At 49.9% G+C, this 14,252-nt stretch overlaps 1 protein-coding gene across 1 annotated transcript; it reads left to right on the top strand.

Moving 5' to 3' along the window:
* Positions 1-3,463: 3,463 nt before the first annotated feature.
* Positions 3,464-12,354, top strand: TAB1 (TGF-beta activated kinase 1 (MAP3K7) binding protein 1). The gene is made up of 11 exons (XM_036401452.2): positions 3,464-3,544; positions 4,331-4,467; positions 4,660-4,813; positions 5,425-5,511; positions 6,066-6,204; positions 6,672-6,785; positions 9,206-9,317; positions 9,424-9,568; positions 9,964-10,186; positions 10,475-10,631; positions 11,653-12,354. Exons 1-11 carry the CDS (start codon positions 3,512-3,514, stop codon positions 11,858-11,860), a joined length of 1,509 nt encoding a protein of 502 aa, XP_036257345.1. The 5' UTR covers positions 3,464-3,511; the 3' UTR covers positions 11,861-12,354.
* The last annotated feature ends 1,898 nt before the right edge of the window (positions 12,355-14,252 follow it).

The following is a 14,252-nucleotide window of genomic DNA, read 5'->3' as shown; positions in this document are numbered from 1 at the left end:
AGCATGAAAACAGAAAAAAAATCTCCCTACAAATATCTCACACATCATCAGTAGAGAGAAACGATGTGATGGCTTCTGCCAGCAATCTGGTAAACGCTTCCCAGTTCCTGAGCACCTACAAGAGCACTGTGCAGGGGCTGCCCCCAGCTCCCTGCTCCCCGTGGCACATTCCTCAGTCATGCTGTTCATCTTTCATCCAGCAGAGTAGTGACCATGTTTCTTCCTTTCCCGCAGAGAAAGCTTCCATAAAACCAAGAAGGCAGCAGTATAGCTTGGAACCAGGAATACTGTGTGTATAATCCCTAGCACTGGGGACAGAGAAAATGGGAGAGTAATTACAAAAAGAAAGAGAGAGGGAGGAATGAGAAATGTGGGAATTCAACATGAGAGGGGGAGCTCTATATCTGGTAACCACTGAATCATATAATTCATTTATTTGTGCATGGATGGTGAGGCTCAGTGACCAATATCCTGCATTCCTGAGGAGATCTTGGCTGCATGGGAATACAGCACAGCAATTTCTGAGAGGATTTGCAGAAAGTAAGAAGCATAAACAGAGGTTAAAATAAGTTTGATCAATACAGCCAACAGAAACTTGGTGCACTATTTCATCTTCTAAGTGCTGCATAAAGCTTTCAATGAAGAGACATTAATGGAGCAGCTCACCAGCTTCTGTAGCACTTTCCTTTGGAGGACTGTGAAATGCTGGACAAACATGCATTTAATGCTGCAAATGGCCTCGTTTGCTAAATCCTACTATCCACTTTTTTCCAGGACAAGTAGTTAATTGACTGACTCAAGGTTAGGGCAGAAGCTCAATGACAGAACCACAGGAGTATCCAGGCAGAATCTGGCACAAGAATTTTCACCAAGAAAAAAGTGCTTTGCACCAGGTCTGCATTCCAGCACAAACTGGCAGAAAAAAGATAAACCCAAATGACAAAGATTAGTGACTATGAGCTGAAGCCAGATATTTAAATTAGGAACAGGGCAGATTTTGAACTGCAAGAGGTGACAAGCCATTGTACAAACAAGGAAAGTGGCAGATTTTCTATCTTGTATCTTTAGGAAAGTTGTTTTGCTCTCTCATTGACTTCACATTCTGCCTTATCGCACTCTCACACAGACTCTGCTCTTGTTAGTTTCAAAAGGACTCACTTATGGATAGAAGAAGACAGAAATGACTCCTAAATTCCCAGCCCTGCAATGCAATACATGCTGACAGTCTCTAGGCACACCCAAAGCCTTGCTGATTTCAGTGTCGCTCTGAGCAAGGATGGAGTCTGACTGTGCTCATCAAGGTGCATGACTGCAACCTTCATTGGCATTAAATAACCATAAGCTGCTGCTGCAATGCTGAAAAAGTGTCACCCTGTTTTAAAGCAAAGGCACTTGCCCGTAGCTTTTTAATTACACGGACAATGCTGTGCTATGCATTTTTCTGCAGGACTGGGAATTCTTTTGATATTGGCAAGAAAACAAATCTTTGTCAGTACTAAATCTGTCCATCCTACTTCTAATACAGACTTCAGACCTATTCCTATAATTTATTTGTACCTATTCACAGCTTTACCCACAGGAATACTCTGAATGACATCACTGAGACCAAGCTCATACAGAAGCCTAAACCTGAGGAAACTTGTTTGTAGACCCAGGTTCTAAATCTAGCATTTTCTTCTATCTTTGTGTAATATAAAAATAAATACTTTTAAAAAAGTATTTCTGCCTATCTACCTAATTCTAGTTGAATGTTTGTGAGCCTTGCATGAAGGGAATAGATCTCTAATCTTGGTACATTTTGAAGAAAGAAATGTAACAAAACAATAGAGAGAGGATTTACAGGAAAGGAAGCTGGAATCCTCTGGCAGAAAAACCCTGCAGCAAAAGCCATCATTCCATAGAATGAGGTTAATTAACTGGCAATTATTTCTGAAGTGCATCTGAATCGAATACATCTGCCACAAAGATGTCATTATGAGTGTATCAAGCCACTGCTGGAAGTCAAGACTATTTAACACTCCCACCCTCGCCATAACTGTGCTGCTGCCCATGACTGAAACTGCATGTCTCTCATGTTGGAGCCCCTGCAGCGACAATACACACAGGGAAACACACAGGGCTCTTCCTGAAGCCTTGCTGCCACAGCCTGACTGCTGGCCGTCACACACATTAAGATATGCCATTCACGCTCCTGGAGGGCTCTTCTGCTGACTTATAATATTGAGAAAGCAGTGAGATTGAATCTTGTGTCTTCCCTCCTCCCCAGCTGAGCTGATTCAATGGAAACAGCCTATGTCTGCCAATAAAGGATCTTAAATAAGAGTAAAATCAGTGCTCTCTGATTTTGTCTGCATTGCTCAAGCAGGCACGCAAGTGATTTTACTGTTGTCCCTGACTCGAGACTAGCAAGAACTGCTCCAAACAGCGGTGAGGATTAAGAACCACTTGTCATTTGTCCTAGACACCTTCCTACTGCTTCTCTGAGGACATGGTCCAAGTGCATCCTTGTTATGGCCTGCAAAAGAGAGAGGGACAGGGCAGGACACAGACTGCAAGTTGAGATACATGGATGCCATGCATGTGGTGCCTATGGAGCAGGGTGCAGCTGAGAGCTGGTACCTGGGCTGAGTCTTCCCTCGAGGTTGCTTGGAACATGATGCACTACTAAGAAAACTACTTCAACACCAGGCTACCTCAGGGCTCTCTGGCACTCAGGGTGACCCCATTTCACAGGATCCAGGATTCACAGTACCAACGGCACTCAAGGACTGTGTTCTGTTTTGGGCCCCTCACTTTAAAAAGCACATTGAGATGCTGGAGCAGGTCCAGTGAAAACACATCCTATGTGGAACAGCTAAGGGAGCTGGGTTTTTTTAGTCTAAGGAGACTAAAAAGAGACCTCATTGCTCTCTACAACATATGAAAAGAGGTTATAGTGAGGTCGGGGCTGGTCTCTTCTACTGTGCCTGCATTGAGAGAACTAGAGGAAATGCCCTTAAGCTGAGACAGATTTTTTTCCCCCACTGTTATGGTGGTCGGGCATTGAAATAAGCTGCCCGCAGACGTGATGGGGGTGTTCCCATCCCTGGGGGTGTTCAAGCAGCATCTACATCTGGCGCTGCGTGATGTGTCTTAGGGCTTACAGTGGCAATGCTGGGCGGACAAGTGGACTGGACGATCTCACACGTCCCTTCCAACCCTGATGATCCCATGATTATATGATCCTCACAACGCTGCTCCTCTTTCCTCCTCCTCCACACACACACACGCTGGCAGTGGCGGTCAACAGGCGCTTCTTTCTCACACACCTGAAGGCCACAGGTAGGAAATGGAGACCTGCACTCCGCAGAAGGAAGGTGTAAGGCCAGGCGCACTTCCAGGCGTTCCGGTTCCGTGGCTTTGGCCCGGGCCCTGCCCGGCGCCGCCTGGCGCGGGGGCGGGGCCTGAGCGGGCCGAGCTGTGGCGGCAGAGGGCGGGCGTGAGGGAGGGAGGCGGCCGCTCCCGCTGCAAGATGGCGGCGCAGAGGAGGAGTCTGCTGCAGAGTGTGAGTGGCATCTTCCCCCCCTCCGAGCACACGCACCCCCCAGGTGGGTGCGAGGGAGTCCCCGGGCCTCCTCCTCACCCGCCCCCCGCGCTGCCGTGTGGGAAGGGGGAGGTTCCCCCGCCGCGGGCGGTGGGTTGCTGCTCTCCCGCCCCCTTTGCCGCCTCAGGGCAGGGGCCCGGACTGCGGGGGTCCCGCCGTGGTCAGCGGCCCGCACGCTGCCGGACCGGCCGCTCTGCAGCGCGCAGTGGGCCACAGGTGGCTGGGGGGCCGTGCCGGTGCTGCGGGCTTCGGGGTGCCCGCTGTGTGAGGGGGCAGCTGGCGCCTGCAGGCCTGGCTGGAGATGGCGGCCCCAGGGATGTCTCTCTCATTGCTGGCTGCAGCATCAGGCCCCAGTGCCTTGTCCTGGTTGAGTAGTCCTGGGAGAATCCAGAGCTTTCCCTGCACTCCCGTGGCAGGGGTGCATGAGGATCTGATTCACCATAGGAATAGCTAAGCTAGTGCTGTGCTGTGCAGTGCTGTATGGAGTGCAAAACTTGTGTGCAAATTTCGCATCTGGCTTCTTGTTAACAAGAGCCAGAGTACAGCCAGAGCTCAGCTTCAGAGGGAAGGGACGTGGTAAGTGATGCTGTTCTGCAGAAAGAAATGTGGAGTTATTAGCTGTGCTATTAGTTAGCAAAGGGAGAAGGGTTGAGAAGAGGGTAGGGGTGGACTGGTGACCTGTACTGCACCACGATCTTCACTTCAGCTTGCTTGGGGTTTACATGGTCTCTTTCCTCTTCCTGCCAGGAACAGCAGCCCAGTTGGACAGATGACTTACCATCCTGCCATCTCTCTGGGGTGGGCTCAGCTCCAAACCGTTCCTACAGTGCAGATGGCAAAGGGACAGAGGGTCACCCCTTGGAAGATAACTGGTTAAAATTCAGGTAAGTGGGTTGCACCTGGGACACTGACTCCTGCTGGCACAAGTGCACGTGGAAGAGGTATTTAGTTTGTCACACAGGATGTGGAAGAAGAGGGTGGGGCCTGAGCATGCAAAAGCATGTCTATGGGAATTTGCTACTTATATCTATGTCTTACAGAGATCTGTGACCTCTTTGCTTCTGCCCTCTTGGCAGGAGTGAGAACAACTGCTACCTCTATGGTGTCTTCAATGGCTACGATGGCAACCGAGTCACCAACTTTGTGGGTCAGAGGCTCTCTGCAGAACTGCTGCTGGGCCAGCTCCACGCAGATCACAGCGATGCTGACGTGCGTCGAGTTCTGCTGCAGGTAAAGAAGCTTTGAGTGGGAGCTGCTCCTGCTTCTTGCATTACCCACCTCCTCTTTGCCATCAGGGGAACAGCATCTGGTTTCTGTGGGGGTTGGAAACATCTGGTGGTTGCAGTTGCACTCATCCTGAGCATCTGTAGTGCTTTGTTTCACTCCTGCCTCATCCCATCTGTCCCCTGGCTCCGTCAGCACAGTGCTGAGAGCTCTCCAGGAAGCTGCAGCCAGCCTTCCCTGGACGTGTAGGAACAAGTCAGCCTGTGAAGGAGATGACAGTGAGTGAAGGGGAGAAGGTAATGTGTGGGGAGATGGATTTGTGAGTGTGCTTTCTTGAATGACAGGATCAACAGACAAGATCAGATAGGTCTCTGACATTGCTGTGAATGTAATTTTTATGGTGTTGTCTTCTGTTTTGAGTTGTTGCAGATTGTTTTTACAAGCTGTTAACTGGTTGTGCTGAAACAATTGTTTCAATGTGCTGTAGTGGTCCTTGAAACTCTGTATGTACAGTGATCATCCACTCTTATGAGCTGGTCTTAGAGAGGTGAGGATGAGTACCCCAAAGTCTGTAGGCATCAAATAAGTGCTTTGTTTCTCTTTATGGCCTTTTTTAGGCTTTTGATGTGGTGGAAAGAAGTTTCCTGGAGTCCATTGATGATGCCTTAGCAGAGAAGGCCAGCCTGCAGTCTCAGCTACCAGAGGTAATGTGACCTTAAGAGCAGAGCTTGCTGGAGGTCCCACCTTCCAGCTTGCTGGGTGAGGTTCGGGCACATTAGTCAGTTTGATCCAAGGGAGGCTGTAAGTGAAAGTTACTTCTCCATGGTTCTCTTCTGGAAGCTTGCATGAAGAGCAGCAAGTGCCTTGGTCCATTTCCCAGAGTTCCCAGTGTTCGTACTGGCACTGCTTAGACCTGACATTGGTCATCTGAGTAAGGAGCTGGGTGTATCACAGAGAGGAGTTCAGCCTCTACATGTGGCTCTTCCAGGACAAAGCCATGCAGATGAGAGGAAAGGCCTCACATCTGCATGGCATCTGGACAAGTATGGGCTTCAAGTGTACTGGACTGTCCTCTCCAGAATTATATCAAAGCTGTGTCATTCAATAGGATTGAACAGAAAATTGTATGTCTTGTACAGGCATCACACAAGGCCAAGGCATGTCAAGATGAGTCCCCTCCCTGCAGAATTTTTATTCCAGCTGTGATTTCTGTGTTGTGGACTGTGTGTTTAAGCTTCCCCCTCATTTTGGCTTCCAGGGTGTCCCTCACCACCAGCTCCCTCCTCAGTACCAGAAGATTGTGGAGAGATTGAAGGTTGTAGAGCAGGAGATCTCTGGAGGAGCCATGGCTATTGTGGCTGTCGTTCTCAACAACAAACTCTACATCGCCAATGTGGGTGAGTTGGTTTTTGTCAGTGGCTCAGTCTCAGCATTCCTGAGGATGGCAGGGGCTCTAGGGAGACATTTGAACGTGGGGGGCAGTTTCTTTGGTGTGTGGCCAAGCAGCAGTATGCTTGCTGCTTGCACAAGCACTTGAAATCAGCCTGACTCTTCATCCCTGCAGATGTTGGTGCGTGTGGCCAAAGTACAGAGGGAAAGTGGGTTGGGAGGAGGAGTGCAGGTTCACTGTGAAATAGAGAACCTTCCTGGGAGGTAGCAGCTCAGGTCTGGATGGAGAGCTGCCTAGCAGGCCCTTTACTATGCTGCTAGCAAGGCTGCTTTTTGGAGATCATGATGAGACAGTACATGAGCCTTTCTCTTCTTTTCTGTCTTTATTCCCGTCTCTGCTCCTTTTCCCTTTGGATATGTTGTCCCTGTTAACAGCAGAGCTATCTGGTGCCTCATCTCGCTGCTCCCACTGCAGGTACCAATCGGGCACTGCTGTGCAAGTCCACGGTGGATGGGCTGCAGGTGACTCAGCTCAACGTGGACCACACGACGGAGAATGAAGATGAACTCTTTCGCTTCTCTCAGCTGGGTGAGTGTTTGGGTTTCATGTTCTTAGCTGAGAACAACGCATGACTGTTTATCTGGGGCACCAAGAATGACTCAAGCCACAGGAACAATAAATAACCACCAAAAGAAGCTTACTATGTTTTCAGGTGACAAGTTCAGTGCCTTCTTTTTGTGCCTTTCTAGCCATTCTGGGGCCACAGGGTAAGCAAGCTCATCTCACTGACCCAGCAGAAAACTACGCTTTTGTTTCAAGTTTTGAGTGTTAGTTTTGTGTCCAGCTGCCAGAGTGGCATTGATTTGCCCTCCAGCTGTTGCTGCAGTCAATAGGAAGGCAGGAGAGGAAGCACAGAGCCAGAGGTAGGAGTGAAGCAGACAATGTATGATGGCTCCAGTGGAGGCAAACCGCAGTTTATGCTGCTTTAAGTTCTGTGTTATGCCTCACCCTCAGGATGGTACATTTCAATTTGCCTTTGTACAAACTGCTGCTGAAAAAAAGCAGCTTCACTTCAGACAGAGCCAGGCCAAGCACTGGTATTTACTTCTCTCACATCAATAACTACGGAACTCTTAATGCTGACATTTTGCTTTAGGCAATTTCTCTTTTACTTTACAGTGTTTGACATGTTTGCTTTCTTGGTCTAGAGCTAACCCAGACCACTTGTGTGATTGCTAGTACCAAATTCTTCTTACTGAGATACTTGGGTCCTGTACTTTTATTTAGGTAGATCTAAGGTGGCATTCTTCATTAGATTCACCTGGCAGATATGTTCTTATCAGGTGAGGCTCCTGATGTGGTAATTTCTGCTACTAGGTCTTTCATTCTATTTCTCTTTCATCCCCATTCTACTCCTGCACTAGGGATATGTGCTGTGAAATGGAACACTGAATACAAGAATCCAGGGAAAGAGACTTTTTGAGTGTTTTTAGTACCAAAAATGCAGAATCTATCTGCAGTCCATAGGAGAACAGGGATCTGTTAGATGTACCAACCTTAACATGGTGCAGCACTGGTGCTCCTGCCTACAGTCCCAGCAGAAGGAAGATCCTGTGGAACAAGACAGTGTGCACAGGCTGTTTATAGGCCCAAGGGAGGTTGTTTTTGGGCTAGGTTGAAGCACAGTGATAAGAGGTAGTGGGGATAGCATTTGTCATGATGGTGCCTGTGCCACCCCTGTCTTGGGGGAGGGGTGGGTGAGGTCTTGTGATGTTGTGATTCTTCAGCTGGCACATCACAGCTTGTTCAGTACCCTGGGAGAGTTGCTGTGATTTAGACATGACTTCTCTTGGCGTCCTGTGAGCCTGCCTGTGTTTGTGTCTGTCAGTGGCATGTACCTCCCTGCCAGGAGCTGGCAAATGAGCCAGGCCATGTTGATGAGTCAGCTGTGGTCTGCAGCAGATGGAGGACTTGTGTCTTACTGCTGGGGTAGGTGTGGAGCCATCTGTGCAGCAAGGCTTGGTTTGACTCGAAGGGGGAGTTTCAGCTGGACCCCTGCCTTCACCTTGTACTCAGGACAGTCATCCCTAGATTAAATCTCAGTGTTTGCTGGCTGATAGCTCTAGGTATGAGGAAAGGGGGTTTGCTAGAACAGACCAGGTAAGTGGATCATCTGCTCAAAGTCCTGCCTCAAACAGCAGCAGCACTCAGATGGTCCCTGTTAGAACTTTTTTCAAGGTGGGATTACTTCCTAGGCCCTGTATCACCATAAGTTTATTTAAATAAATACTTGCTTGATCATTGTTATTTTAGGAGTAGCCACATCAGTTTGAGCACTTGAGCAAATTCAGTGCCTCTTGTAGACAGCTCTCCTTTTCTCGGAATCACAGCATGGGTAAGGTTGGAAGGGACCACAGTGGATCATCTGGTCCAAGCTCCTGCTCAAGGAGAGTCATCCCTGAGCACGTTGTACAGGTTCTTCAATATCTCCAGTGAGGGAGACTCCACAGCCTCTCTCTGCAGTCTCCTCATGTGTTAGTGAAGTTGCCATGTGGAGCTTAGGAGCAGGGGTCAGTTACAGCTGGAAGAAAAAGCAGGATCCTTCACGTATGTTGTCCTTGTTCCTGCCTTCTCCTCCCATCACACAGTCCAGAGCTGGAAGGTGCAGGTGTTCCCCTGCCTTTTCAGCAAATGCCCGTGCAGCCAGGCCAGCTGCTGCTGGTGCCTTTGGACCAGGATGTAGACTTTGTCTCAGGGCCAGCTGTTGCATTCAGATTATGCCTGTTTTGCTTGTGTGTCTCCCTCCTTCTCTCTTCTTCCTAGCTTGGAACTAAGGAGAAGGTGTCCTTTCAAACAGAGTTACTTCTTTTCTCCATTTAGCTCCTGATGATTCTTCAGTGTCTCGTTTTCTCTTACAGTTCTGTGTAACTGTGGATATTTCTTTTCTCAGAGGAAGTTCTGCAAGTTTCACAAAGTTAATGAAGCATTTTTGGTTTTCAATCTGACAGGCTTGGATGCAGGGAAAATAAAACAAGTGGGAACTATTCGTGGGCAGGAAAGCACTCGGCGCATTGGAGATTACAAAGTCAAGTACGGCTATACCGATATTGAACTGCTCAGGTCAGAAAAACTCAACTGTGCGGTTTCAAGCCCTCCTTTTCTTCATGATCGCTCCATTCTCAGCTACTATGTCACCATTAAATGCCAAATTACTGTCTCCTTCCAGTGCTGCTAAATCTAAGCCAATCATAGCAGAGCCTGAAATCCACGGAGGGCACTCGCTGGATGGGGTGACGGGCTTCTTGGTGCTCATGTCCGAAGGGCTCTACAAAGCACTGGAGGCAGCTCATGGGCCTGGGCAGGCCAACCAGGTGAGCCTGCTCACAAGGGAAACATTCCCGTGGATATTGACTCACTCCCGTGAGTCACACCACACCACTGGTGTCAGCTGCTCTCATACAGGCTGTCCTCCTCATCTGTGCTGTCACTGCTGGCGAGGCTGAATGCCTGTGCCACCCCATTCCAGTCTAATAATATGGGAGTTGCTTTGGCAAGCCCATTCTTCTTGGCAGCTGCCTGTCCCTTAGGAGTAGCTCATTAAAGGGAGTGGGATGACTCGAGGCACAAAGGGACATTATCAGCAGGTAAGCATCACAGTCAGATGAGTTGCCATAAAAACTCTTAGATCAGATGGCAGGAAAAGGTTTCCTCCAAAATCTCCTAGAAATCTTTCCTTTGGTGATTTTTTTCCCCCTTCTCTGCTCAGGAAATTGCAGCCATGATAGCCACAGAGTTTGCCAAGCAGACGTCACTGGATGCTGTGGCACAAGCAGTGGTGGACCGGGTTAAGCGCATTCACTGTGACACTTTTGCCAGTGGTGGGGAGAGGTCCAAGTTCTGTCCCCGTCACGAAGACATGACGCTGCTTGTGAGGAATTTTGGGTACCCCCTGGGTGAGATGAGCCAGCCCACGCTGACACCAACGCAAGGTGTGTTGGGGGAGAGAATGAAACAAAATGGGGTGAGGAAGATAAGATCTCTTGATTGATCCAGCACTCACCTCACACTGGGAGAGGAGCTAGTTGGTGTAGAAGGAGTTTTCTTATTAAACAAGGTTATTGGCTTTTGAGTTGTGGAATCTGTGACAATTTGACAGGATACAGTACAGCATCAAGGGCACTTGGATACAAATTCTTGGGGTTTTTTGCTGCTGTGCTGCACCTGCAGTTGCTCATGTCTGAACTGCATTTTATAACTTCTGTTTTTTCCCTTCTTAGGAGGCCGTGTCTACCCTGTCTCTGTGCCATATTCCAGCTCCCAAAGCACAAGCAAGACAAGTGTCACGCTATCTCTTGTCATGCCTTCTCAAGGCCAGATGGTCAATGGTGCTCACAGCAGCTCAACTCTGGACGAAGCCACTCCCACCCTCACTAAGTAAAGTCCTGCTCTCTCGCTACCCAGAGTTTTCCCTGCACCTCACACTGCATAAAGTGGTTGAAAAGCAGAGACAGCTGTCAGTTACCTGTCAGTCAGTCAGTCCCTTATCTGGAGTGTGCTCCCCCCCACTACAGCACTGACAGCCAGCATAACGTGTTAGCTGGAAAGGGATTGCGCGAGGAGTGGGAATGAGTGAAGCAACAGCTCTGAAGCCAGCTCTGGCAACATGCCTTGGGAGCAGCATCTGCTGCTGTTCGTGGAGGGCATTCTGGCAGTGAGCAGCCCTTCTCTTTGGACCTTGTGTGCCAAGTGTGTTGGGTGCTGTGCACAGAGGGAGTGTGGGTGCCCTTCATTGCCGCAAGGAAGAGGGATTATGCAGGTCACCTGTAAGGCTCTTGGAGAGGCTGCGCTGCTGAAGCTGATTTGCTTACAGGCACTGCCCAGGGGAAAAAAAAAAACATGGATAAAGGTTAGCATTGGGTCCCCTTTGGATCCAGTTTGCAGGGTCATACTAGTTAGTGGCTGTGGTTTAGGCTGAGCCCTTGGCACAGCATGGTGTGTACATGCTGCTCAGTGAAGAAGTGCTGTGGTATTGTGCTCTGTAGCTCCAGAAACAATGAGGCTGACGTACTGGAGCTGCCTTGGCTGCAGCACAGGTCGTGCAAGAATAGCTTTCCTTGCTGCCAGACTCTTCCCGTAAAGCTCGTTCTGTTCTGGGTATGGGGAGGCCAGCAGAGTGCATGCCTGTTTTTTTCTGCTTCCTCTCTGTTCCTCAGATGCCTGGTTGTACTTAAGGCCTTCCATTTAATATGAATCAGATTCCTTTGATGTTTGTCAATTCCAATCAGTTCTTAACACTTTGAGTGCTCTCATAGAGCAAGTGACTGCAACTTTTTACCTGTCTGCTAGGACAGCTTGATCTGTGGAGAAACTGGTGCTTGTTCTGGTGCTTTTCTTGTCCAGTGCATCAGGTGGAGTAGAATAAAGATGTTTATGTTCTCTCTTTCTCCCCCCTCAGCCAAAGCCCAACTGTGACGCTGCAGTCGACCAACACTCACACGCAGAGCAGCAGCTCGAGTTCGGATGGAGGTCTGTTCCGCTCCCGACCCACCCACTCGCTGCAGCCCGATGAGGATGGCCGTGTGGAGCCCTACGTGGATTTCGCAGAGTTTTACCGGCTTTGGAACATGGACCATGGCGAGCAGGGAGCACTGACTGTGTCCTAACTTGTGTCTGCCTCCTGCAGACACCTTGTGCTCGTCTGTGTGAGCAGAGACTGAGGCAAGGGTGAGAGTGTTCACTGAGGGCTGCGTTCTGCCCACAGCTAACTCCTGTCCAGGATGTGCTGCACACTGAGCAGGGGATCTTGTGCACTACACATGTGTTGCCTGTGCCCTGCTCCCAATCCTGCCCAGCCCTGGGAAGCCCTGTGAATAGGGGAAGGGGTTTTGAATGCAGCCCTCACTACAGGTTTTAAGGTTTTAGCAAATAAAGGTGTGGAGAGGGCTCCTTGTGGATGCTGCAGGAGCCGGGCCCGTGCCAAGGCTATGTGTGTGTGTGTGTGTGTGTAGGTGTACACGTGTGTGCCTGCGTGTGTGTGTGTGTGTGCTGTCATAATGTTTCCACAACTCAATTCATAATGCTGTGATTCCAGTGTTCAACTCCATAGAAGATACCTCTATTTTGCAGAATAAATAACTTATAGCTACAGTCATTGGCACCCGTGTGGCTTGCTCTCTTCCTTATAATGTCGTGTGTGGGTGTGACAGCTCCTCCTGGTGAAACCTTCTGTTCCTCCTGAACTGAGGTTTGCACCTTACAGGAGGAAAGCTTCTGCTGAAAAAGTGGCCTGAAGCCTTGCAAGTGATTTAAAGGCATAAGCTCTTTGTTTACTTACTTGCTGAGCTTTGGCACCGAATTATGGCTTAGAGTCAAACCATAAATACAGGTTATTGTTTTTTGTAGGTAAAATGCATGCTTTTTCCCTTAATGTAGGCCATCTGGAAAGGTGTAGAGGGCAGGTGGAGTTTGTAATGAAGTTTCCCTGTACAGGCAGCTGGTGGTGCACAGCTGGAAGTCACAACTCTCGTGGTGCCTGGAAGACGCAGATGGGCAGCCTCGTGTCAGAGCGGGGAGCTGTGCAGCGACAGGAGGGGTCCTGCTGCCTGCTCACCGCCGTGAGCCCGGGCATGGACTTGCTGGCTGGGGCGTCGGGATCACGGCAATCCTCCTCTTCAGTTCAGATTTCTGACGGCAGGCGGCAAGCGAGGCTCTTCCCTCCCGCCTCCAGCCGTCCCCTCAAGCCTCCCCCGCTCCCTGCAAACCCGGAGGCCTGGGGGGTGACCCGCAGCAACTGGTACCTGTGGGGCATTGCGGTGAGGCACCAGGCAAAGCCAGGAGAGGGCTAGAGGGCATTAGAGGAGAAGGGGCAAGAGGCAGAACTGGCCGGGGTTCTTTCCTGCGTTTCTATTTGCATCCAGGCTTGTCTCTTTAGGAAGAAGGGGAATGAGAGGGGATTAGGATGAGGCAGCACGGGATGCTGTCATTAAGGCCAGTGTGTAGCCAAGCCCTGACGTGTGGTGTGCAGGTTTGAGGCACTTGTGGCATTCCAGCCTCGAAAGTAGGAGAGAAGGATTTATCCCTTTGGATAAATTAAGTAGCCCTGAGTGCCCAGAGGCAAGACCTGGGCTCACTGAGAAATATGTGGGCAGGATCAGAGCGGTGGGAAATGCCCGTTTCCTGGGAAGGCACCGCAGTGATCCCTTGTGTGTGTGTGTGTGTGTGTGTGTGTGGGTGGGTGCGTGGCTCTCTGCCTGTGCCCCTCCGGGTGCCGCTGGCATGGCTGTGCCCCGCGGGGTTCCCTGCTGCCCGACTGCCTGCAGACGCTTGCGTTTCCCTGCCCTCCTGTCGTTCCCAGGAGGAATGGGTGTGCTGAACGTGCCAGCACAGGCGCCTCCTGTCGAGACCCTCCCAGCCCTGCCAGGGAGGTGACGTTCAGTGGCGTGCAGGCAAAGGCAGCAGAGTTGCGGGAGGTTTGGTGCCTTGTCCCCAAGGCTGAACATCACAGGGGCTGGCAGTCCCTCAACCGTGTCCCCTGCCCTTGCCTCTGCCCTGCAAGGAGCAGAGAGTTCAGGTATCTGAGCCCAGCCTGGCCTTGCTGTCCAGGGCTGCTCCAAAATGTCATTTGACCTGGGGGCCCAATCCTCCAGATGGTTGTGTAGCTATTTAACAGGACAGTGTGATCCTAGTATGGATTAAAATGGAGTTGAAAAGGTTTTGTCCTATTCTGTGTTCCCTAGCCTGGCACAGATCTCAATAGCTGTATAAACAAGTTTTTCTTGCTTATTCCCCCATCCCATTATCTCTGGTATTTGTGAACTTATACTGAGAACTGTTCCAATGGGAAATATTCCAGCAAGTGGATGCTCCAGATAAAAGTTTAAGAATTGCCAACACACTTATATAAAGCAGATCACACAAAACAAACTGATCCTTAGGCATCATTACCAGTTTAGGAAGTACAAAAAAATAAAGTGGGTAGGAGAGGGTGGATCACACTAAGCTGTGCCTGTACAGCCTCTGGGAACAAGATGAGGAAGGCAGGTTTTCTGTGCATGC

Source organism: Molothrus ater, chromosome 5 (assembly GCF_012460135.2).
Source record: "Molothrus ater isolate BHLD 08-10-18 breed brown headed cowbird chromosome 5, BPBGC_Mater_1.1, whole genome shotgun sequence".
NCBI classification, from domain to species: Eukaryota; Metazoa; Chordata; class Aves; order Passeriformes; family Icteridae; genus Molothrus; species Molothrus ater.
The sequence above is the reverse complement of the archived record's forward strand: the minus strand, read 5'-3'. Positions and strand labels throughout refer to the sequence as shown.

What these genes read in the sequence shown, in the direction of transcription:
- TAB1 (XM_036401452.2), top strand. Translation starts at nt 3,512, where the DNA reads ATGGCGGCGCAGAGGAGGAGTCTGCTGCAGAGT. An exon ending in GGAGGAGTCTGCTGCAGAGT is followed by an intron (nt 3,545 to 4,330) that starts GTGAGTGGCATC and finishes TCTTCCTGCCAG; the next exon opens with GAACAGCAGCCCAGTTGGAC. An exon ending in GATAACTGGTTAAAATTCAG is followed by an intron (nt 4,468 to 4,659) that starts GTAAGTGGGTTG and finishes CCCTCTTGGCAG; the next exon opens with GAGTGAGAACAACTGCTACC.